This window comes from Neodiprion virginianus, chromosome 4 (genome assembly GCF_021901495.1).
Source record: "Neodiprion virginianus isolate iyNeoVirg1 chromosome 4, iyNeoVirg1.1, whole genome shotgun sequence".
NCBI lineage: Eukaryota > Metazoa > Arthropoda > Insecta > Hymenoptera > Diprionidae > Neodiprion > Neodiprion virginianus.
The window spans coordinates 7,431,186-7,458,079 of NC_060880.1; the positions used below are offsets into that span (position 1 = coordinate 7,431,186).

General features: G+C 34.6%; 1 protein-coding gene across 2 annotated transcripts in view; it reads right to left on the bottom strand.

The window, feature by feature from the left end:
• Positions 1-26,894, bottom strand: part of LOC124304032 (protein bric-a-brac 1-like) — a 74,519-nt gene that overhangs the window by 28,895 nt on the left and 18,730 nt on the right. The window contains exons 2-4 of one of the 2 annotated variants that reach the window (XM_046761969.1): positions 22,445-23,480; positions 20,217-20,309; positions 10,087-15,342 (exon numbers count right to left, since the gene is read on the bottom strand). In XM_046761969.1, coding sequence (XP_046617925.1) covers positions 14,737-15,342; positions 20,217-20,309; positions 22,445-23,458 — 1,713 coding nt within the window. In that variant the 5' untranslated portion in view covers positions 23,459-23,480 and the 3' untranslated portion in view covers positions 10,087-14,736. Of the gene's footprint in view, positions 1-10,086; positions 15,343-20,216; positions 20,310-22,444; positions 23,481-26,894 lie in introns of those variants that run through there. The other variant, XM_046761968.1, reaches the window with a different exon arrangement.

Sequence of the window (26,894 nt, forward strand, 5' to 3'; positions counted from 1 at the left end):
GCATGTATATATTACTTCTATTGTACTAACTTTAATCGTTAGACGGCTGTAACGTAAATAATTTATAATATTGCAAACTCGCGACACGCTTGCGTTCGCTCAGCTTATTCTCTCTCTCTCTCTCTCTCTCTCTCTCTCTCTCTCTCTCTCTCTCTCTCTCATTTTCTTTTCCTTGCGTCTGCGCGTATGCACATCATGCGCGCGATAATAATATAATTTAACCAGCCAACTGTTACCTGCGCCAATTAACCTTTGCATATAATCGTTAACTGCAACGCAATTTCGCAACCTTACAATCTTCGCCTTAATTCGCCAGTTCACCGATCAATTCTCTATGCCTACAGTGTGCATCTCTGCGAGTTTCATATTATAGTCGTAAAAATTTCAAACAATTTACATTCCCCTTCCATTTCAACGCGATAAGCGCAATTCTTCGTTCAATTTATGTCGCAATATTTAAGATTTCAAATTTAAAGATGTTTTTTTTTTCAATTTTTTTCACAAGTAAGATTGGGATTTTAATGTTGATTAATTTTTCCAGTCTCTGTGTAATGCGTGGTTAATGTTGTTATTACTTTTGATGGACCGTTTTCAAAAACTTTGATAAATCTGTACGTGGAATTTTCTGTTATCATCCTAACCGACGAAACGATTGATTGTTGAAATTGTTTTTTTCTTGGGTTTCAACATTTCTCCCCAGATAATTAACGAATGTTTTAGATTGTCTCACAAGTCCGAATTGTATGGAAAAATTTATCACATTGTAACACAGGTGTGTAAAATATTTCATCGGTTGAGATTTTCTTTTCTTTTTTTCTTCTTCCAAACTCTTTCGAAAACTTTCGTCCAATTTTATCGTCGCGTGAGAAAAAATCATCAATTATACCCGATCATTTTTCACCCAAGAAATTAGCCAAGAAACAAATTTCACGCGATTCGACAAAGAAGAAGCGATTTCTTCAATATCATCGTAATCAACTTGCTTGATTAAATATGAACGTACAACAAACCGAGTCGAATCAATTTAATTATTATCATACAACCGAAATGAATACATCACATGGTAAATAAATAATTATCTAGCGTTAATGCCTAGGCATGAAAATAAAATTGTTTTCCCTCTTCTTAACCGAACTCCGTGCGTTTAATACGACATCGATTTCATCGGCAATGATTATCTAAAACGGTGTAATAAAATAGAAATAAAGTATAATAGTAACTCGATAATAATAAAAATATTCTACAGTATCGCGGTTTTGTCTGCGCATCGGTTTACAATTTCTATCATACACGCGGTGTAAAAACCATACCGGGAGAATCTCTTGAAAATTGAAAACAAACCGCGCATGCGCCAAATAATTAAATCTCATTGGTCGGCGAAATCTTTCCGCGGCGATATTCTTGTCCGCGACGCAGGCGAGCCAACCTACGCAAAATGTGTGCGTTTGAATTTTCAAAGAGCATAAGCGTTAATTTCCGACCGTTCTTTGAAGAATCGACTCTCCGACCCGACAACAAATGCTTCCGAAACCTTTCCGAGTCACTGCCTCGATTATTTGAGATTCTAACCTCGAAAATTCGTATCAACTGCATCGCCGTCAGATACAGTTTGACAGCTGAAAACTCGGGATGGCCAGCCTGCGCGACAGCCGATAAAACTCGCGCATGCGCGGTTGATTTTCAACTTTCAAGAGATTCTCCCGGTAAATGTTCATATACATGTGTATGTATATATATCCCGATCTGCATAACTGCATATATGTGTGTATACATGTATAATATTGGAGCTAATTCATTGTACTCTACGTCGAAGGTGCATTTTGTGACGTCTGTGGAGCTCTCGCGCGCTTTATTATTATCGTTATATCTATCTGTTGTTTGTTAATGTTTACTATATTATTTATTACTATCCCCGTCCAGTATGCATTATCCGTAATTTAGATACGTATCATGTATCTCAACGACGGTTATAATCTTACATGTTCCTGTATCGTGTATACATCTATATACGACTAATATGTAATATGCGATATGTTTTAGAAATGATATGACGTCAGATGCCGACGATTCATCACCCGGATGATTTATTTGGAAAATTAACAATTAGATCTCTTCTTTTACGCGTGGGGCATTTTTATCAATTTTTTTTTTTTATTTAGAAGAAGAAGAAGAAGAAGAAGAAGAAGAAGAAGAAGAAGAACAGAAAAAGGAGAAAATGAAAAATCACAAGCGGAAATATTTTTTTTTATACAATTATTTTTTCGAACCGATTTTGAGAGTTCGAAAAACTCGGAGCATTTTAATGCCATTTGTTTTCAAATGAAAACTGACACATTTTTTTTTTCATAAGCTCAGGCCCCACATATTTTTTAGTAATACTAACTTATTAAATTTGTTTTTTAAGATATCAGCGAGTGAAAATTGTAACGCGTGTTCAGGAAAAATGAATAATCTCGACGAATCGTTCCTTGCGGACAGATAAACAATATTAATAATAATAATGGTAAGAATAAACGGCAAAATAATTACAGAACGCCATGACACGGCTTTTACGACTACGCTATATGTGTAAAAAAAAAATAACAGAGGATTTCTTAAACAAAAATAATAGTGTTTGAGCGAAGAAGAAGCTGCAGAATAAAGAGATCGCATATGTTGGAATCATAATAATTTGAAAACAGTTTGTACGTAGATTTTTGTGGGAAAAAAGAAATTTGTACACAGTTATTTTCAAGTTTTTTTCGATGACTATACTGCGAGACAAATATAATATGATTACACAGTAATTATCGACGTGATAGGAACGAACGAACTCTTTACTTTAAAAAACAGAACCGAATTTTTTTTATTTTTCCATCATGACACCGACTAAAAAATTCATTCAGATCAACAGAGAAATTCTGTAAAAATAAGAGCGTTCTTTAATTATTATTCCCATCCTAATTCTTTTTTTTATTTTGAATTGATATTCAATCCAAAGATCGCAATCCATAACACAACAATGTACCAACCGAGTATCTTATTTGCCTAAATTAAAAGTTCGTATTAAATTATAACCTACATTCTATGAAATTGAATTAAAAATGAAATAGTAGTCAGATACAATTCTCAAACATAAACTTGAGACTCAATATTACAACTGTGGGTCTTTTTTGTGACGTGAAACGATATTATGATTGATGTAAACAATAAGAAAAAAAAAAAAATTTTGTTCACGATTCTTCGTAAATTTGAAAAAAATGTACAAAAGTGACAATGAGCGTGATCTTCCACGTAACGTGAAACGCTCATCTTTTTTCAAAACCTTTTCTTTTTTTAACTGTAACAAGTTTTTAGGGGGTGTCATGGTGGAAATTTGCAAATAATTTTTTTCCTCGACACCCTGATGTGCATGTACGAATAATTGCAATATGAGAATCACTGTCAAGTTTACGGGTTTATCTATCGCGACATGGATGATATGCGGTTGCACTTGGACGATAGCGCAATATTTAGATTGTTGCATTTTCCAGTTTCTTGCGCATGATGCGTTTACTGTAATGTATTTCAATATTTAATACAATGATTATCAGGCTCCTTTGCTGTCGATTCAACGTTCCGCAGCACGTATGTAAAAAACGTAGTAAGGAATGATACGCAAAATTGTCGCGAGTGAAAATCTTGGATTTTGCATTACACGAATTTTTCCACTTCTCAAGATTACCGCAACGTTTTGCAAAAATTTTCATACCTCCTCGAAAATTAACAATGAAGATTTTCACCTTCTATTCCATTTCCGAAAAATAGAATTTTCCCTCTGTTTTTTTTTTCTTTTTTTTTTTTTTGTAACGAGAATGATTATGAAAATCCAGACTTAAATTTTCCGAATCTTATTTTCACTCAATGAAAGTTCTACGCTTAAAAATATCGATGACGTCATCAATAATACGATCTTTCCACCTTCAAACATTCTCTTTCAATTAGCACTATTACGCAACTTGAAGTGCAAAATAATAAAAACACATCGCCTAATCGCAGCAAAAAAAAAAAAAAAGAAATCGTGTTATGTATACGTGTGTGTGTACAATATACAATGTATCTTATGTTTATTCATGTCACGTGATAATATAATTTTATATATCCACGCGCGACTAAAGAAATCGATTTAAATTATTTATTAATACTTCTGGCAATAATGTCCTTCCGAGATTTATTCTACGTATTACGCTGTGTCAGGATTTAACAATGTACCAAAAATTTGTATCGTTCTTTTTTCTAAAACGAGCGTCGAAATAAGGAACAAAAAATCATAAACAAAGATGAAAGTGTTGTCTTAAATCGAAAAATGATGGCACGGAGAAATAAGTTTAACCATATTTATTAAAAAAAGCTCATCAAGTCTCAACAAAACGCAGGCATACTTTCATCGTAAGTGAATAATTTATTGGTGAAAATTTTATTCGTCTCTGGTAAGAGAGAATGGTAATTTTTCTGCAATTTCGTAGATTTTATAACAATATAGGCTTGATTTTTTTTACAACAAAGAATGAATAAACTAGTACATGAATCATATGCGATATGTACGTATGTAAAAAGTTGACAAAGTTTTATGGGATGAAAATTCAGTAATCGGATTTTTAGAAATTCTTCTTCCAAACTTTCAATCGCTATCATCTTTCTTTTTCTTCTCCTTTCTTATAGATTCGAAAAATTTAACAAATATGACTTGACAATTGTATTCGTAACGAAGTGAGAGATACGACGGATGGAAAATCAAGACGGAAATAGTGCGTGTAAATAATATGTTACAAGTCACGTATTTGAATGGAACTTGAACGTGACTTTATGCTTATATCCCGTTTTACAATACTGCACTTCGAAAATTCTGTTGCCATTACGTAACTGTTGAGCAAAAAAAAAAAAACAAAATAAATAAATAAAAATAAAACATTTTACATATGGTTAGTTTTTTTTTTCAACCCAACTGAATTATCTTTACAATGATTGACTCTTTGAATTTATCGTTTATCGCCATATTCGCTGACGTTTTTCATTTTTACTTTTTTACTTTTATTTTTTTTCTTACAACTCTGTCACTTCTAGTATTTGTAGCCTCAATTTTTGACTTGATACCATAGAAAAAAAAAACAAACAAAAACTGGGTTACGGTAATATTTTTGATACTTAGATAATCGGATTATGTTCGGTCGAAACATAGAAAAGAAAAAAAAAAAAACGCTCAAATATAGTTTCTTTTGTTTGTGTGCGTGTGTGTATTTTTTTACTGTTTCAAGTTTTATACAATTTACGGAATTATAGAAAAATTATTTTCATACGGAAGAAAAAAAGAAACACAGTTCGTTCAAACATGTTCTTTTTTTTTTATGAATCTGTACTGGAAAATGAATTTATGAATTAAGCCGGATGAATAACGCGTCGGAATGAGAATTTACATGTAATAAATTCAGGACAGTTTTCGAACGAATAACAAATAATTTTTTGAAAAAATATTCAAATTTTTATTGAAATTTATATCCGAATACATTTGACAGCTTTCCTTGTTGCATATAATTGTATTCGAGCGGTGAAAATTGTGAAATTTGTTACTTAATATTTTCAATTTATTTCAACAGGCACATTGAGTGTGATAGCTATCAATATTTGTCATTAATTTCCACCGATGATTTCCGAGCCAACAGGATAAATTTCGATTCCAATTGTTTATTACTACATGGGTTTTTAAAACCGTCGACGTGAAAAATAAACGCACCTGAGTTTGCAGGTACTATAAAAATTGTCAAATTCTCCTCGCCTTATCAAATTTCGTCCTAACTTCATCACTTATAAACGTGCAGAATATAACGAATACTTCTATTTATTTCTCTCTCGCTCTCTCTCTCTCTATCAATCTTTCGCTTTTTTTTTTTTTTTTACTACGTACTCTTGCTAGCAGTAAAATTTCTCACTAACACATACGGGAATTATATTTTTATATCACAATCAAGGGCGAGAATGCGATGCGATAGTTGTCATTTTTTCACCTCTACGAAAATCGAACAACAATTGTACGTAATACGATTTACCATCGGATATTAGACGTTACATCTAATTGTAAAAATGATATGTTTAAGCGACAATTACTTGGGGAAGAAAAAGAGGGGAGAATACATTTGAATAAAAAAACAATAGCAGAATAAATCTTGCCAAAAGTTGAGAGGACAACAGCTTCGATTGCTAATTACAAGGCTTTGAGAATTATGAAATTAGTCGTCTGATTGTGACTATGAAGAAATAATTTTGATTATTCAAAACCTCCGTTGTCTACGTTAAATTTTCCGAATACTTTTGATTACATCAATTAATGCGTAATAATAATACGTAATACTGTGTCGAGCGAAAAAAAAATCATGCCGGTAATGTATTTTTGGAATTTCAAGATAAACAAAGATGAAAAAGAAAAAAATTTAAACAAAACAAGATATGCAGAATCGCGTAAAACTGTTTATTTATTCAACTTTTGAGAAGATTAAGCACGGTTTTTGCAAAGTTTCGTTTTCGACAATTCTCTTGACGGTTAAAAATCTTCAATATCAAACATTCAACCTACTCGGTAAAATTTTTACAAGCGTATTCGTAATGTGACTAAAAAAACAACATTTTATCGTAGTAGTCGAGTCGAGAATTCAAATTAAGTTTAAAGAAACAGTATCTACATCAATATTCTCAAGGGGTTGCAGATTTTCGATAAAATTCACCGCTTTTACGAACGTTTTTATATGATAAATTACTGTGTTTTCCCGGATTCTCTGTATAATCAGAGTGTTATAAAATAGGCTTTACAGAATAAAACGGACAAAGAAAGCAAGACGAATAAAAATAAACAAAATCGTCACGTCAATTGTTTGTAGTATATATAATATATTTATATACAGACATAGATATAAATATATCGCGTATGACGAGAAATGAATTCATACTTAATCAAGTAAATTGCACAGCATAATTACTGCTTATTTATTTATTCAGACGCGTCATGATTGAAGGCATGGACAGAAAAGTCTCGATCGATTGCCCGGGTACAATGTTTATACAATCTCCGTTCAATTTTATTTTCATGAAAAAAGACTTTTAGCCACTTCTAGCGTGATTACAAACAAATTTCTTAGAAAATTTTCGATTCAATTTTCCTGACAGTCAATTCGCTAGTTTTTGTAAAAATCGTTCGATACACACGGGGTGAAAATTCATTTGAAGAAAAAATAAACGTCGAATATTATCAGAGTGACGTAAAATTGATTTTCTGAGACAGTCTCACCTGACTTTGCAATTTCTGAATCAAGATTAAGTTTCGGATTTCATTATGTCAGGTAACTTTCATCGATTTCATTTCACGTCTAACTCCTATCTAATCTTCGTTAGGTACCGATTTTCTTTTTGCTTTTCCTTCACCATTTCGAACCTGTATTTGTATATTGTGTAATAAGGGGGAAAACGAATATTGCAAATACGCGAGGGGAAAAGGCCGTCGTCTCTCATTACTGCGTTTTTTCACGAAGCACGAAATTGAGGTTAGGATCGCGTAATGTCAGATTTATTCGCAACGGCGCATGCGCGCAGTACAGAAAACACTACTTTCCACTCCTTGGACTTAAAAGTGATCTTTTCGGTACTCCGCGCATGCGCATTCGCAGACCTGCACGAACTTTATAAAATCGAGTAATTGGTGTGCGGAAAACACGCATGGAAAAACACGTAAAACATGCTCGGGTTGTATAAAATCATTTCCACTCCGACACACAGAGAGACACGGGAACGCACGCAAACACGCATAACACACTCACATCTCCATTAACAGACTTTGTTCTGCATTGATGTTTTTTTCAATCACCCACCTGTAAACTGTTTGTTCTTTAATTTCGGACAAGGCATTCCTGAACGTATTATATACAGCGTCAGCTGTGATCGAATGCGACAATCACCGCGTTATAAAATTAGCGTGATCCGAATTTTTTTTCTCTTTGTCTCTTTTTCTCTTCTCTTGAAATATAAACCGGCGAAATTCCATTCCAATTCTAAAGTGCGAAATAATATTTTTTATCAGCATGAGAATCTTCGTTGGTTAAAAATCGAATGAGTTCGATTTCTTCGATGTTATTACATTATTACATCATTGTTTAACGCGATCTTACTTCGTTTCAATCGAATAACGTAATGTTTTAATAATTAATTATTGATTAATCAAGCCGTGTAATCGATCCGAATTCATCCGTTCATTTTATCTCGCAATGATTAATGAGAAAATATTATGAAATGAAAAAATATTATTCAATATGTATGACTTATGACAATGTTGATTAATGTTGAAATGAGATTTTTTACCGAAAAAGAAAAAAAAAAAAGAAATGATCAGTGTACTGATAGTTTGATGTATAATTTGGATTCGAAGGGATAAGTATTAACTTGATTTTTTGAAGAAAAAATAATCAAAATCATCTTGTTCCAACGACTTTATTTTTATATGCGAATAAAGTTTTTTTTTTGGTTTTTTTTTTTTTATTATTTACGTTCCTTCCTCGCCGTCGTTTTCATCGACAAATCACAGTATAAATTACAATCACAGTTAACATCCGCAGTAGATTTCGCTTCTTTCCTTTCCGTCATATATAATTTTCACTATATAACAGGAGATGCAAGTGTGTATTATATGTATACATCGGTACATCGTGTTGTTCGCAGCTTCAATTTTCTTTGTTAATTTTTCTCTCGATAAACGATGCACAACACAGGTATATATATACACATGTATGTATATAAATCGAAATTATAATTTTAAAAATTTGGATAAAATTTTTTATTTTTTTTTTTGTTTCTAATCGTTCGTATTCCTCATATTCGTGTTTACTTCACAGAGGTTCATTCGTCGTTTCATTTAAATTATTATTATAATTGTTTTTTTTTTTTTTTTCATTTCGTTTTTTCTCTACATAACCACTAATCGATAAAATTGTGTATACAATTATTAATTTTATTCATTATATATGTATAGTCATCACAGCTCTAAGAATCACTCCTGTTTCCGAATCGTCCCTCCCTTGCCCCTCCCCACCCCCCCGCCCCACCCGCTCTCTAAAAATTTATTAACGATAATCACCCTCTTCCCCTCCCTTCCCTATTCCCCCTTTGCCGCCCCGTTCGTATGCCCTTTTCTGCACGTTCATGATACATATATTCGCGGTGAAAGAATAATAATAATAATAATAATAATAATAATAATAATAATAATAATAATAATAATAGTAGTAGTAGTAGTAATAATAATAATAATAGTAATAATAATTATATTCATCATCATCATTATCGTCATCATCGTGAAACGCACCGTCGAGAGTAAAAGATGAATAGAATGAAAATAAGAAGAAAAAAAAAAAAGAAAATCAACGAAAAGTAGGTAACGATGAAGATACAGAAATTGAAGAAATAGTAGGAGAAAGAAGAAAATGAAAGAATTACGATAAAAATGAAAATCTACACATTCGCTGTACGTACAAGGTACACTCTGAAAGTGTGTATAACATGTATCTATACGTATACAGGCAGGTATGTAGTGTAATAATGTACTATGTACAATATCAGTAATAATAATCATAATCGTGATGATGATGATGATGATGATAATAATGATGATAATGATGATAATAATAATAGTAATAATAGTAACAATAGTAATAATAGTAATAGTAATAATAATAATAATAGTAATAGTAATAGTAATAGTAATAACAACAACAACAACAGCGCGTTATTAATTACATAACTAATAGGAAAACAAAAGTTCATTGAAATACTGGTTTACTTATCACCCAAAATAATCGTAAGAAACGCTACTATCATCATCATCATCATCATCATCATCATCATCATCATCATCATCGTCGTCGTCGTCAGTATCATTAACGTCATCGTCACCGCCATCTTTTAGTATATGCATAGGTACTAATCAACAACGAAGAAAGTACAGTTTTACGCATCCTAGACATAATAATTTAACTATCGTATAGGTGTGTATATAAAATTTAGATATTAATTATTGCTAACGCGACATTGATACGTTCTTATTCTGGTTCGTGTGTTCGTATTTGTTTTTTTTTTTTTTTTTTTTTTTAATTTTTTTTTCTCACGTGTGTTCGTTTATGTATACGGATGTCTTTTAGTTTATACAATTTCTTTCGATTTTCGTCTTCATATCGTTATACGCGTGCGTGCATGTTGAAGTTTTTTTTTTCTAAAGAGAAAGACTTGAAAAAAAAAAAAAAAAATAAATAAAAAGGAAAACAAGAAAAATCGTTCGACTGTCTATACGGGAAAATGTAATAACACAGAGTGAGGAATATCGAGTTTTTTGCAAAACACGCTTGCGGTATATTTTCTGCGAAAAATAAATCCTTCACATCGCATAATTTCTTGGATAATCGAAAATCTCGTAGGAAACATCTTTTAGAGATTGAAAATGAGGTTAAGATTAACTACGGTATAAATGATAGACAATTTCTGCAATACTTGAACGTTAATTGATTGATCGCGATGTGTTTAAACATCAAATTCATATTATATTTGCATACAAAGTTACGTTTGGGTTGCCCAATAATTTCTCACGCTACTGCCAAATTGTATCCTGGACGTTATGTTGCGTATTTATACACGAAAAGATTGTACGTATCGTGGCTGTCAATTAGTCCAATCTTTTCGTGCCTGTAAAATTATAACCAGCACAGATTTTTTCAGCTCGATTCGCGTTCGATTGACGATTCTTTTGCACATATTAATTACCGGGCGAACCAACTACGCGGCCATCTTGAACTTTTCATACCGAAATACGTGATGGTAATTTTTTTTTTTTTTTACCAAACATTCGAAACAATTTGAATCGCTCTGATTTTTGCTCAGGATTTACGTGCATACATTTTTTTTCGCGTTTTTTTCCGTGTGACTAAATATTTACGTATGTACGTATATTCGGTTATTTTTCCAGTTGGCTTTATCACTCTTTACAAATTAAAGTTGAAAATAATAAATCAATAAGAAGGAAGTTATGGTGGTTTTTCTAAAGACCAATCATCACCGATGTACAGGATACACACTGTTCCAAATAGTTTGTGTAAATATTAAACTGTTCGGAAATAAAAATTTTTTCGTTTTCAAATAAATCTTGTTTCATTTCTATTACGTTGGTGAATAGTATAAATCGACATTGTTATTGCAGAGAGTTTTCTCATTTTGTTCAATAATGCGTTATAGAAATATCGACAGAGCATCAACAATCTTTGATGATTATAAAAACAAGGCATCGAATTCGTCTCAAATTTATAACGTGGGTATCTATTATCAGCCAAAGGTCTGTCTGGTAAACGTGTATAAATTTTTGACCAGACTATTCGAGACGTCGAAAAAAAAAAAAACAAACTTAACCTTTTTTTCCAACAGTGTACACGTATTTTATGGTATGCAAATAGTATGTAAAAACCGATTTTTCTAGCTAACTAAACTGCGATATACGTTTAATTTGTGTATACATGTATAACTTGTTCTTCTATTCTGTATAAATATACAACGAATTAGAGTAAAAATAACGAATGGTGGATAGACAGATATAGGTATATTGCACCGTCGATGGCTAACCGGCATCATGTCTATTATGTATCTCTTTCTATAGCCACGTACCATACAGGTTTCGGTCAGTCGTTTATATTCGAGATTATTCAAAAGATACAACTTTTCAGAATTCCGGGATAATCTCGACTCGTCGTTTCTGAAATAATTGTGCCGAACGAATTTTTAGAATAATAACGTCAAACATCGTCAACAAATCGTGATTGCGTCTGCGTTCAACAGACACAATGTGCGAGGCATTTGTAATATTTTTTGTGTTTATCGAGAAACATACATTTTATAAGCAAACCATGTACAATCCGTGCAAACTTTGCAATAGAAAATTTCGCTATTTATACATTCGCCGAAAGTAAAATGACAACTAAACTGCTCTTGCCGTACTGCTGTTGAACGTGAAACGTCACGCGGTAAATGAAGGTTGCTGAGAGCGATTGTGCCACTGAAATAAAACTCGAAGCGGGGTAACACGGCGGCCATGTTGATTCTGTGCCGAGGTTTGAATTTGCTAATCCAACACGAAACAAAGTTGTATATATATTTTTTTCTGCGCGATTTTATTCGAGTTTAACACTAACCGAAGTTATCTCACATCAAATACTATATTTCGAATGATGAGAAAATTTTTTCATTCTCGACAATCTGCACTAGACAAATCAATCGTTGGTATCCGCTCGTTTGTGTCTACAATGAAAAGCCAGTGAATTTTCGATTATCTTGTCAGAAGAAATTAGAAAATTCATCATACATCGATATTGCATTTCAATATAAACGAAGAACTTGCCGAATTCCAGGATCACCGAGCTTTTGCACCGTACAAAAAAGTAATAATGCGAAGAAAAAAGAAAAAGGGTTGAAGTATGTCAGCGACATACGCATCAAAGGACCGAACAGTACAAGGAGTGAGAATATGTATCGTTATCGTTATATTATGCCAGCGCACTCTTTACGTTTCCAATTCATGCGGATGCAATTTCATTTTTTGCATCCGTACGTACGTTTGCATATATTTTATGTACAGAGACCTTTCAGGATTCATCAACTTTCGCTATTCATCTTTCTCTCCTCTCTCTCTCTCTTTCTCTCTCTATTTCTTTTTAGCCTCCACCCTGCACGTGTGTATCTCTAGATGTATATTAAATATACATATACATATATTATGGAATTATCATTACTATTTTATCATTACTATTTTCATTTGTTTATCGTCTGTGTTTTATATTATTATTACTAATATAGTGTAAACCCACCCCGTTCAACTGGAGTATAAAATATCCTCAATCGTATCAACAACAGTCAATCATTGTACATAGTAGAAATCGTACGATATACAATATTGTTATTTGTTTCTTTGTTTTTTTCGTCATTTCACGACGTAGTTGTATGTATGTGTGTGTGTGTACTTTTCTTAATCAAGTTTATTTTCTTCACTTTTAGCATCGTTTCTCTTTCTCGTCCGTTTTATCATTAGATGTATAATCAATTTATATATAATTCACAGCATTTTGTCAGAATCTCTTTTTAAAAGCACCAACCGTGGCGTCTAGGTTATTTTTTCCCCCTTCGTTTTCACTCGTCGTTTCACCTCTATTTTTTTTTCTTTTCCTTTTTTTTTTTTTTCTTCCCCTTCTTTCGCAACTTAAATACCTCAATAATTTACCTACACACGAACATATGTATGCATACCTATGCACATAGGTGTATATATATATAATTGTATAAATACGTGTACTTCGCGCATAAATATGTACACACATGCACGCAGCGTAATTAAGTTGCGTATAGTGTAATATTGTAGTATGCGTGGGTGTGCGCGTGCGAACAAAGTTTCATCGAAACGCGCATGCATGTGTGTACAATTTATGCGTGCACGCGTGTATTTTCCTATGATATATACAAATATGTGTACGTATAAGGATAAGCTGAACGTTTTATCTTAAAGCACTGATTAAACGAGGGAGATTTTCATATGATTTTATATTAATTTCATTTCATGTCATTTCATTTTTTTTTTCGTTTCTTTGTTATACTAGGTTTTTTAACGTGTCTCTTATCCTCTCCCCCTCGAATGAGACACGGATATACACCAACCATCCTAACCAAAATCACAGGACTAACTAGAAATACCGTCGGATTGCCTCGAGGCTAGGTGCACAGTATGCATGTATACGCAACCGGGTCATGTTGTATAATCGCTACATGACGCGCGTATACGCTTCTTTTATATATATCTATCCTACATCATTATCATTATTATGCTATTATTATATAGTTGCTTATTTTATGTAGTTTACAATTGTTCCTATAATATGTATATTGTATATAATACATATATATATTTATATATGTATTATGTTATACTACCTATATGTAACCGTTATTCTTGCAAATGAAACGCGGAGCGTTGGCGTGAAAAAGGGAACAACAAAAAAAGAAAAAAGAAAAATGAAAAACGGGGAGAAAAAATTAGAGTAGTAAGGCAGGTTCTGGACACAGATTCTTGCACCGACATTTTACCGATACTTCTAGAACGTTCAAGGGTGGGGATATCCCCAATTTGGCTGACCTTATCGATCATAGGATCGTTCGGTTGTTCAACCTTATCGACAGAGGGTTAAAATCCGCCAGATTTGCGCTCTACTTTACCATATCTTTTATCTTCGATCGATAACGCTGGACAATCGGACTATCCGACGGTCGATAAGGTCACCCAGAGTGGGGATATCCTTATCCTCGAACGTTCTAGATATGTCGGTAAGACGTCGGTGCAGGAATCTGTATCCAGGATCGGAATTGATATTCTACTGAGTACAATAGGCGGGAAGAAGCGATCGAAAAAAAAAGAGTATAATAAATTGAAAAAAATAATTAAAAATTTTTTTTTTGTTTCAAATGAACGAACGAATGGTGGGAAAAAATACCGCGTTGGAGATTTTTCAACGCACACGTACCTCTACGCTAATAACAGTAAGATTAATAATATATAATTGTAATAATAATAGTATATAATAATAATAATAATAATAATAATAGTAATAAAAGTATAATGATAATTATACGTAAAGAGGCGGAGTTAAAAATTTGTCATTATACTCAATGATGGGGAGGCGCCGGTGGATGTGCCGCCGGGGCTTCCTCCTCGGATGGATCAACGGGGCTGGGTGAAAGGAACTTTCGCACATACTTTGGATAATGTGTCTTTTCGTGTGCCTTCAAGATCGTGGATCTCGAAAAGGTTTTGCCGCAAAGGGCGCACCTGAACGGCCGTTCGCCGGTGTGAACGCGGCAATGGTCTTTCATATGATGGCGAAGCTTGAAAGCCTTGCCGCAAAATTCGCACTTGAAAGGTCGGTCGCCGGTGTGGGCGGGGAGGTGGGCGATCAGCGAACCGACGTCGGGGAATGATTTACCACAAAACTTGCAAAGCACTACACCGGACGATGGGTCCGAATGGGCGGCTAGCTCCAGGTCCATCGGCTCAACCGGACCTCCGGGCGCGTAGTGGACAACCTCGGAAGCCAGATGGAGACCCGAATCGAGACCGAGCTGCGCCTGGAGCTGGAGATGCGCCGCCTGCTCCCTGTACTTTAGCGACTCGAGGCTGTGCGATAGGATGTGCCGCGTCAGCTTGCTCTGATGGAGGAACGAGGCACCGCAGTACATGCACGCAAACACCCGTTCATCCAAACCCATCAACTCCTGCAACCAAACAAACAAGAACATCAACTTCTTGCCTCTCTCGGTGTTTTTTTTTTTTTTTTAAATTTTAAAATTTTTTTTTTCAATTTTTTTCATTGCTTGTTTTTTTTTTTTCTCTAAATTTACTTCCTTTCTTTTTCCACGTAAACCGTAACTACAGGCTCTCTCTGTGTCTATAACTTCTCTCTGTCTCACTCTCTACGTCTCTTTCGATCGATCTATGTATCGTCGCGGTATATTATTTGTATTCGAATTTCTACTTTTATTCCTGTCTTTCAATTATACAAGACGAAATACTTCAAATGTACAACCTGTATACTTTGGTGATTTAATTATCGTGTGTGTATGTGTGTGCGTGTGCGTGTGTGTGAGTGTGTGTGTGTGTGTATACGTATACATATACATGTTTATAATATGTAGAAATAATATCGTTTTATAACATATACTGTCCATTACACGTATACTAATAAACTTTGTAAAAATTGTAGGTAAGATTTTTTTACACCGCGACCGTGTCAGGTATGATGCATAAAGGTAAGCTGATTTTCCCTTTTTTTTAAATATTATTTCATTTCATTTGATTGTATATATATATATATATATATTTTTTTTTTTTTTACGTTTTTGACTACTATTTTCTCTTTCCACGTGTACCGATCAGTATACAAGTAAATATCCGTTATTATAGTCGAGTTATTCGTAACAAACGGAAATTCTCCACGTCGCGTGTATATGTATTGGTATATTGTTCACATAATAATGTATGTTGGGTCGAAGAATTTTTTTTTTTTTTTTTTTTCAACACACATATATGTATACGTATACGTATTCACTTGCGTATATACATATATTTGTGCTTTTCTGATTTTCTTCTCTCTCCCTTTCTATCTCTCTTTCACTTTCTTGCTCTGTCTCTCTCTTTCTCTCTCTCTCTCTCTCTCTCACTCTCTCTCTCTCTTTCTCCTTTTCCCTTTCTTTCTTTTCTATTTTCAATTAAACGACAGCACAAGAAGTTGACGCTCATTTTTGTTTGGCGGGCTATTTATACAGTATACTATATATGTATAATATTAAATGTATATATGAGTAAAAAAAAAAAAAAAAAAGCTAGTACGTTCGTCCTCCCAATTTTTCGTTTCTTTTGTTGCTTTTCATTTCTTTTTTTAAATGTTTCATTTCTGTTTTATCAAATTCAGTGATATACAATACGATATGTATATATGTGTATAATATATAAGAAATACCGCAGCGCTAATTGTACGTGGAGCAATGGCATTGCACTCAACCCCAAAACAACGATAAATGAATGTGTGCATATACGACGTATAATACATACATATATGTGCACATATGTGTACGTAATACATAATATAAACGAATTGTGTGGTAAAAAATTTGCATACCCAGTATAACTTTATGCCAAAAAGCATACAGTATGTATATATACTAGGGTGATCCTTACTCAGGGTGTTGATGATCTTTTTTCAGACCTCCCCCCAAATCAACTATAAATAATTCAAAAACAATTTCCTAATTCTTTCAGATTTTTATATCAATTCTAACCCGTGCCTGTAAATGGATGGATATCACCATTTAAAATACACTTGTTTTAGATACATTCTCAGCATATATTTTATTGCAAGAGTGACGATGTTCGAATCAATCTGTAATTGCAAAGATTTACTGAGTATTAGTACTACTATCTAAGAAAAAATTCACATCATCGTACCAACCAATCTCGCCGAGTTGCACACCCTAAGAATTTGACTTTTTCTTTTTATTTATAAGAAATGCAATTGTCTGTATTACCTGGTACGATGGTGTGAATTTTTTCTCAGATAGTAGCACTAATGCTCACTAGAACCTCACGTTTATGGATTTTTTCGAACATTGTTACTCTTACAGTAAAATACATACTAAGATCGTGTCCGAAACACGTGTACTTTAAATTGGGAAATCCTTCCTCTCACACCGTGCTTGCGATTACAGTTGATATAAAAATCTGAAAAAAATTGTGAATAGTTTTTCAATTGTTTATAATTGATTTGGTGGGGTGATCCGGAATAAATTCGTCAAAATTCTAAATGAGGACCACCCTAATATATACATATATATTTATTATGTATTATATATAATATATATATATGCATACATACATATAAATGTACAGCATACGTGTATTATTATGCGATATGTAGCAACATGTAATGCGCATATACAATGTATATATATATATATATATATATATATATATATATATGTATATAAATAGAGATTTATAAATATGTAAATGTAGTAAAAAAACAACCATGGCCAAAAACGAAGGTCAACTTCTTGACAGTGAGCTAGCAAGACGGGCTGGCAGGATATAATATGATGAGAAGGAGGATGTAACGTGTAGTGGAAAGTTATTTGCGTGGAAGTGTGGAAAAGTATGTGAGAAGACGTTTTTTTTTTTTTTTTTTTTGAATTTTCTATTTTTTTTTTTTTTTATTGCTTTCTATTCTTTTTTTTGCATCTTATTTGCTTCTTCTCTAGGAGGGGTGATTTCATTTTTGAGTGATTTTTTTTCTCTCTTCATCTTTTTCTCTCTAAAAGCGTGAGTACACAGAAATTGGGAGCGGCGAGGCGCAGCAGACGTGAGTATATAATTATATGGGAATTAGTAAAAATTACGATGTATGTGAAGTTGGTATGATAGAGAGATTAATGAATTGTGTGTGTATTGAATAATATAATATATATATATAAAACGACGACGACGAAAAATTATTAGGGTAATAAACACACATGAAATAGTAGATCCAACCGTACAGCGGAACACATAGATGTATATTACTGTATATTACGTACATATGCACGTGATAAACGGAATTCGTCATGTTAACGGACAATTAATAAGAAAAATTGTCGAATTAATTTTTCGGGATAAACGCACGGTCATCAATTGCGGAACACAGTTGGAAAAATTTAAATATTGATAGTTAACTTTTGTATTTGGTTGAATAATCGAAAAATGACAAGTTTTTGTAATATTTTTAGCGAATCGTGAAAAGATACGAATTATCACCGCTAGATGTCGCTGAGCGCTAGGCGTTCTCGATACAAGAGCAATTTACGAAAAAACTGTGACGACCTCTGGTGACTCGGGATTTTAAAGTTTCACTCGATGTTTTACTTTGAACTGTGTCGTATTTCAAGTGCGGGATCGATGTTTTCAAATATATCTTACGTAAAGAGAATGAATTTACGTGTCAAATTTACAGACAAGCAAGACAACTGGCGAGGCAAGTGTATAATGGAACGAGGGATTAATTGATGCAGTTGAAGTTAGTCGTTTTGAGTTCAATTGAAATAGTATTTCCTGAATATGAAATAAAAATATGAACAAAAATTGTATAATTATTATTGAATTATTTCTCGAACGGAAAAAGAGTGTTCGACGACTTTGCAATTGAATTCTTTACAAAGAGGCAAAGTCAGATCTGAGACTAAAATGATATGTTTTTTAATAGAGTATCAATTTACTATTCCAAACTAAAAATGATTTTCCTCGTCACGTCTTTCCGATCAAACGTGAAGCCTTAGGACAAATTCGATTCTAGCAATTTATAACGATGTTAATATTTATTTCATTCGTTTTGTTTAAACGTAACGTTAATTCGATCTCCTCGAAATTATTTACGATTTTGCTTTTTCAATTAAAAATTACTATCTCCCAATATCTTTCCATAAATTGATCAATTAAGCATTGTTTCCATACGCATTAAACTCGACAAGACTTTGACCGCCCCGTTGAAAGTTTCGTTCCTTCATATTTTCGTCTGCATAACTTTTTCGACTTGACCACAAGTTTCACACGCATGCTTAAGATGGTAAAATATATTTTTCCAACAAGTGTACAGCGGTGAAATGGCATTAAGAAAGAAAACCGCAGCGGTTAGCAAAAGCATTCTCGGCAACACATGCATGCAACAGACCCACGTGCAGTAGTTACAGCATAAATAATGAAACACATGATCACATACGTAACACAGTATTCCCTGTGATTTTTCAAACTTTCACATGTTCGTCCAGAGCATTATCTTTTTACCGATAAATCGCATTAACGGCAGAACCGATGAAACGTTACGTCCGCGTTTGTCAAATTCGCCCGTACGTAAAACAACGAACAATAATTATCAATGATGATAAATCAATAACGACCGTCGTCATCATAGATCTAAGCGTAACAACGTTTACGTAAAAATTACATACGCGACGATACCAAATCCCAACACGGAATTGCTTTTCTATAACTCTGGAATATTTTAAAGGTGCTTCTATATAAATTATCTGACAGGTCGCAAGTGACGCGTATTTAATTATACGATAAGGTGAGTATTCGAGTGTTTTTATTTCGATTTGTTTAATCATTTTTTTTCTTTTTTTTTTTTTTGTCTCTTTTCGGCGAGGAGATGGGCGGGGGGGGGGGGGGGAGGGCCAGAAAAATGTGAAGAAAAAAAAATAAAAAATAAAAAAAACTTTACGATCTTGTATTATAATAATCAGCAACCTGATGACCTTGCTTTATCGTGAATCGTTGCAAGATGAGCGTTTCGTGTACGCGCGGAATATTTGTGCATGTACATTACGTTAGGTATGTATTTAAACGGGATAATATATGCATATGTATTGATGATGACAATAATAACAATAACAATAATAACGATAATTGTTGTTGCTGTTTTTGTTGTTGTTGTTATTATTATTTAAGAGAGTATAACGAACTATGCAGAGTTAAGAGGAATACGTAATATGTGTATACATGTGTTATAGGCGAACAAGAGCGAGTTGATAATAAACTTGTAAGTTATAATTGAATCAAGACTCACCGGATCTGGTGGGAGTCTGTAGTCAGTCGTCGCCTCGATATTCGATACTCGATCGTCCGTAGATCGCTCCCAATCTACTTCCTTCTTCAGGGACTGGAAAAAGAGAACGCAAATATTTCGGTGATTTATTTATTTATTTTTATTTTTTTTATTTTATTCATTTACCGGAACGAACGGAGGACGAGGATTTTGCGCCAAAAGGGAACGCAAACGACTGTCTTAACGAAGTTCCGGTCGAAGAGTGTTCCCGCAACGTACGAGATTGCGGATAAATTTTACGTTTAAGCGTAATTTCAAAAAAGCTAATTAACGTAATTAGGAGTTTTTGATCAAGCAAGATCGCGCGGAACTTTAGGCAAATCAAAAACTACGAATCGAGTATAGCATAAAACGTGAGAACAAATTTTACTATCGGCCTAACTCTTGTTACCACGTTATCAAACCGTTTCAGGTTTCATCACGTTTGTACAACCTGTATACGTGTCGTATATTCATATGCTAATACTGTTATACTATATTATGTAGGACGAAAATATCGGTGTCATCGCTGATAGAGCGTGATCAAAACTTTGATTGATGCTGGCTTTTGATTAAATACATTCGGCGTACTACACAGATTCGGAATACAGATTTCACCGATCTAATATTGTTCAATGAGATATAACTTAATTTTGCATACCAACGGTCGGAATCGGCGATGCGGAGAGCAAGCGATGATTGTTACGTAGAAATCAGTTTGCGGCGAAACAAGTTAAATCTTCTGCATTTTTGAGCTGGGAAATTTTTTCCATTTCAGAATTGAACGAGTTTCAACAATTCCGAGTCTGAATTGATTTTTCCTTGTCTTTTTACTGTAAACTATTCGTTTCGACGTAAAATAATGACGAAATGTTAAATTTTTTTTATTGAAATTACAAATCAGTTTCTCGAAATACTCTCGATGATCGAACATTTGCAAAGCAAAAAAGTGACAGTGAGTGAGGAAAAAAAAAAAAAAAAGTGACTTGTTATCCACTCAGGAATAACGTTTCGTAACATGCCAAACTGTGAGTCGTGTGAATTTTACTAAACTGGCTGACAGGCATGATTTTATAAAATGGAAGAATTCATCTCGTACATTGTGTGTGTAGATTCTAATTTGACTGATTTTCTCGAACTAGTCGATATCATACGAATACGACTAAGCGCTTTTTCTAGTTTCGATTCATCGAGACGATAAAAAACTGGATAGTATAGTTTTTTTTTTTTTTTAATTTCTATAGTAAAGATTTGTCGGACTTCCGATTTATAACTATTCAAGTGTACTAAACTTTCTTTACATGTTCACCACACGGCCAACCGGATACTTATTTAATCAGAACAAATTGTTTACTCACCAAAACAAAGTTTAACCGAACAAATTTTTGGTTTTTTTGAAACTGTTACGTATTTCAGACAAAAAATAAATCAATTTTTGCCGAATTTAAAATTATTTTTCACTCAAGATCTCTTTTATTCGACTACCAACGATTTTTACAACCTCTTTATACCGATTCATAAACAAAAATATATTGTATTTCAGAAATTGTGAGGTTAGAGAGATGTGAAAAAATGAAGAGAGGTTTTTTTTTTTTTTTTTGCAATCATCCTCATGCGAAACCCTGCCTCCATCGATTCGTCTATTTAAGAACTTTCGAATTGACGGCAAAAAATTTTCTGCCTAAATATCTAACAGTCTTTGACTTGAAATGGGATTTCAATAGCCATATGCCTAGGTTTTAAGCTGTCTTAGGTACACTTTAAGTACGGACCGTTAGTTCTTTGAAGCAAGGATCGGTGTTGACTTGACAGCCCGATCAGGCAGCATAAGCTTTTTTTGACCACGCGCCACGCTGCTATTTATTTCTCGATAGTAGTTATTACATCTAGGAAGTATCACCTCCAAATTTTACTTGAAAGTATAAAAACTTGACAAAGTAGTGATCGAAAGTGTCGTTTCGGCGCCTTGACCTCTTTACGACAGTTTATTCACATGCCGCCATTTCGTGTCTCCTAAACCGACTTTTCTCACGTAATACAAAATGTTGAAAGCACGTCCCGGTAACCTTTCTATCCACATCGGACCGACGGTTGTCTCGATGATCGTGTTTTTAAAACCGATATGGTAAAATCGACGAGGAAGTGTTGGGAGAGATAAAGAAAAGAAAAAAAAAAAGAAACCAAAAGCAGCAAGAATCCGATCGACTTACGAGAGGAACTTGTTGTACAGGCGGAAGTCCCGAGGGTCCGGCGAGTGGTTCCGTACTGTGAGGAGACGGAAGCCTGCTTTGCGGCAGTTGGAGGGGTATAATGCCTCCGGCTGTTGCACCGGCGGTGTTATTACTGAGACTCATGTCGCTGGGACCACTGTGAACGGATATGGGACTCAGGGAGCCTCTCGTTTCTTCGAGGCTCGCAGCGTCGTCCGAGTTCCTTCTGGTTCGATGAAGGGCCAGAGGTCCGGGACACGGACTCCCGGGTCCCGTGGGTGACGGTGGACACTCGGTCATATGAACAGCTTCCATTACGTCGCTGAGCTGCTGAGGTTGAGATTGTTCGCATTCCACTTCCGTTTCCCTGTCCCTCTCCCGTTCCCTCTCCCTCTCTCTTTCCCTTTCCCGTTCCCGTTCCCGTTCCCGTTCCCTATCCCGGTCTCTTTCCCTCTCCCGTTCTTTGTCCCTATCGCGTTCCCGGTGCTCTCGATCCCGCTGGTTCTCATTGGCAAGATGTTGTTGTTGCTGTTGTTGCTGTTGTTGCTGTTGCTGTTGTTGCTGTTGTTGCTGCTGCTGCTGCTGGTGTTGCTGTTGCTGCTGTTGCTGCTGCTGCTGGTCTAGTTCATCCCTCGACGATGCCGCAGCATTGATGTTTGTCATGTCAGCGAGTCCCTTGACTTTGAGACTCTCGGCCGTCTTTAGGAGCGCTGAGAGCTGGCAATACTCAACGTTCACTTCTCCCTTGTACATGAAGTCGACGAGGGTTCGTAGCTCGGAGAAGCGGACGTCCTTGAGGATGACGATGGGGTGGCGATTTGGGTGGTCGAGAAACAAAGCCTGGAAGTAGCTGGAGCAGGCCGAAAGTACAACCTTGTGAGCGCGGATCGAGGGGCCCTCCGTGCACGCCAGCGTCACGTCCACCAGCGACTCGGACTCCAGCAGCTGACTGAACACACCCAGCAAGTTGCTCTGATGATTGTTCCACCTCAGGCAGTAATGCTCACTTCCCATGTCTGAACTGCCCGCAACCCTGCTGAAAATTACAAAAACCATACATCATTTACACAACGTGATCGTCGTCAGGGGGATCCTAGATCAACGTCGAACACTCTCCCTTTATCAGCGATTGGCGATTCGAGTCGTTGAAGGGCAGTTGGAAAAACTGTTTTCGGTTGGAGCGTTCGCTCGACTTCCGAAACTCAAGGATTTAACGATACGTCAAATTACTTCAAACGATGTATAACCAAGTTTATGTTAACGAAATAATACATGATTCAAGGATCATCGATGACTTAGCATCAAGATTCCGAGGCTATTTTAACAAACTTGTACCATTTATTTATGCCAACGAAACCTTACTCGTGTTTCTTACCTGTGCGAGATCTCATGATACTTGATATTTACCGAAATATAACTCGACTTTTTCGTAAATTTTTCTTCCAATTTTCTTTTTATTGGGATTGGGTGAACCCTTTAAAATACCGTCGAAGACCCAGTGAGAAGGTTCAAAACACCCGGACCTCGATTTATTTTCAGTATTGAACATTTTGTTCCAATGAATTCGAGCTGAATATTAAAAACTCGATTCTCACTGTTTAGAACTTCAATTCAACATTCAAATATGGTATATTGGCATGTATTGACTGCATTATTTCTAATTGTAAACTGATAATAATATACAGTATTGTAACGGGTCTCTGTTTTAATCCTAGTCTTATTCACGATTATTTTCAGTCAGACTACTTTTTGAAAACATTTGTCGTTTTTAAAATGAAAATAATGTCGTATAAAATTCATCATTATCGGAAATTGTCTCAAGAAGGATAAAAATTCGTAGAAAACGTTACATCAAGTATCACTTTCTTTCAAAATCATAATTGATTGACATTTCACATTTCAAATCATGTTCTCGATTCCCCGTGACTATGTCTATGAGTGAACTCATCGATTGCTTACAAAATTTATTATTGCTTTTATTTTCGCAATGAATAGTTTTATCCGCGATTCGCGTCTACGTATAAATTCTTCGATATGTAAAATAGAGTCGAAACGGCTAACTTTTTTAGTATCTGAATTGATGAAACACCTTGAACTTTAAAAAATTACTTTCCCAAAGCCCGTCCATAACCTTTCGGTTTGTTTCCATGAAAGTACCAGCATTAGACAAGCCGCAAAAAATGTGTGTTTGCATAAGATTGTTGCTAAACACACGAAAATAATCAAGTGTAAATAATTTGCAACTGCTGTAACGAAATTTGATAAAATTTCAAGAAATTAAAATATATAGAGACGTAATATTAGACAGTTCAAGAAGACAAGATTCCCAAGATATCAAAACGTGTAGATTTTCACGAAACTATCGATGCATACACACTGCAATTGCCACTGCAGTCATTGAGTAATTGAAAATTGTCTAATTTTCTGCGAAATCCAAGTAGGTACTGTATTGTTTATTAATGCCTTTCACTTGTTACCGGCATTGGTTTCGCACTAAAACTTAGTTTCACTTTGTACAGATTATGATATAATGGCAAGAGAAACAGTAATTGGTATTAACACAACCTCTAAAGAGTCAGGTCAGATTTCAATATGAAAACAATTTATTCAATACCGGAATTACAGTGAGGCGTGAATGAAAATTACCGCACGCGCAAAAGTGCGATAAACTTTTGAATTCTTAATTCGGAAAATATCCACCAACCGTGATATTTTCACCATCAGGGATTTTTGTATACGAATTTTAATTCAACGCGGCACGGAAACGTTTTAACGATGGACATTTTATTTTACCAAAAATCCACTTTTCAAATATTTGATAAAACCACAATATAGTGAAATTTTTTTGCTTTGGTTAAACAGCAAGAAAGAAATTGACTAAAATCTGTCACTTGGCTAAGTTTTTTTTTTTCTTTCTTTTTTTTTTTTTTTTACTTACTGCATAGTTTTCCATGAGTCGGTTCGTATCTTGATAAAAAGAACAACACGAAATGCCAATTTTCCCACGTTTACGTGTAAGACGGGTAAAAATTCGCGACCACGATAAAACATGAAAATACCAAATAGGTTATTTATTAAAAATGAATAACGATAAAGTAAAAACGAACCGATGATTCAACACGCTCGCGTCACTGTACATATAAAAACAAACATCATTTTTCACATCAATTGCATCAAGGAACACGATTAATGAAGAATTTCGGTAATATTAAAAAAATTGTTCAAGGATTCGTCAAAAACGTGAGTAAAATAAATCGAAGAATCGTCATGTAAGTTTCCTTTCATCGGTATATTCGAGTGGTTCCGTTATTCTTTCAGCTTGTAAATCGCAAACGAATAAAAATTTGAAACGAAATTTATGAAAAACAAAAAAAGAAAGATGTAAAAGGTTGTAAGTCTCGGATTAAAAAAAAAAAAAAAAAAACACAAAAAACGACGCAAAACAAGTTATTGGAAGTAAAACCCGAGGCTCGGATCCTTGATGGCGAAAAATAATAATCGGTGTAATTGTCAGGGAATGCCCTACACACGTGAATATATGTTCCGACATATGCGAACGTAGGTGCACACATGCTCAAGTATACGCACGTTAGGTGTACCAACTCACATAGCCGTCGATATCGGGAGATTAAATTTCGTACCGAGCGTATCGATATTACCATACAAATTGCAACGCTTATCTCACACTTTTGCTTTTACATAATGTATTATCAATCGTGAAAGCAAATAGACGCGCGAGGGCGGGAGGCAACTTATCTAACGCACTCTGCAGCACGAGCAAGCACCGGTGTAACACCGTGAAAGTGATTCCCACCCGAATCCCTGATACGTCAGGTACGTACGTGTGAATACCTTCTACGTACGGACTGGTGTACGGACACGTGGCAGAGGCATAGGATATGACAGATATCAGCTGACGATATAAACTTATCTGTCACTCTATACTCGTTCCTTCCATCACGTAATACGTGTTGCACGTTTCATATACGTGTATGTATGTACAGTGGGAAAAATTTCATTTGTGTAGTAACTGGAAGAATTCGGTAAAACAGGTGTCGTTGAAAATACTGTTTGAATATTGTTGGAATTAGGAAAAACGAGCTAAGCCTAACCGTTTTGCGCTATCGTCGATCCCTTTTTGGTTATTGCAACGCAAAATCAGTTTGTCGGGTTTACTCTACTTTTTTAGTCGAACAGATTTTTTTAACGATACCTAATTTACTGAACTTTCCCAGTTACTGTGACAGATGAAAATTTTTCTCAGTGTGTGAAGGAAACGTTTTTAAAGTGATACAAGCGTAACAAAAGTCATGATACTCGATTGAAGATATTACGCTTATGCTGGTGGACAGTAAGAAATTACCGAATAGACTGAAACATGTAGATCTTGTACGTCGATAATAATTTCGCTAACTGATAAATTATACGCTGTCTGGCAGACAATTAGATT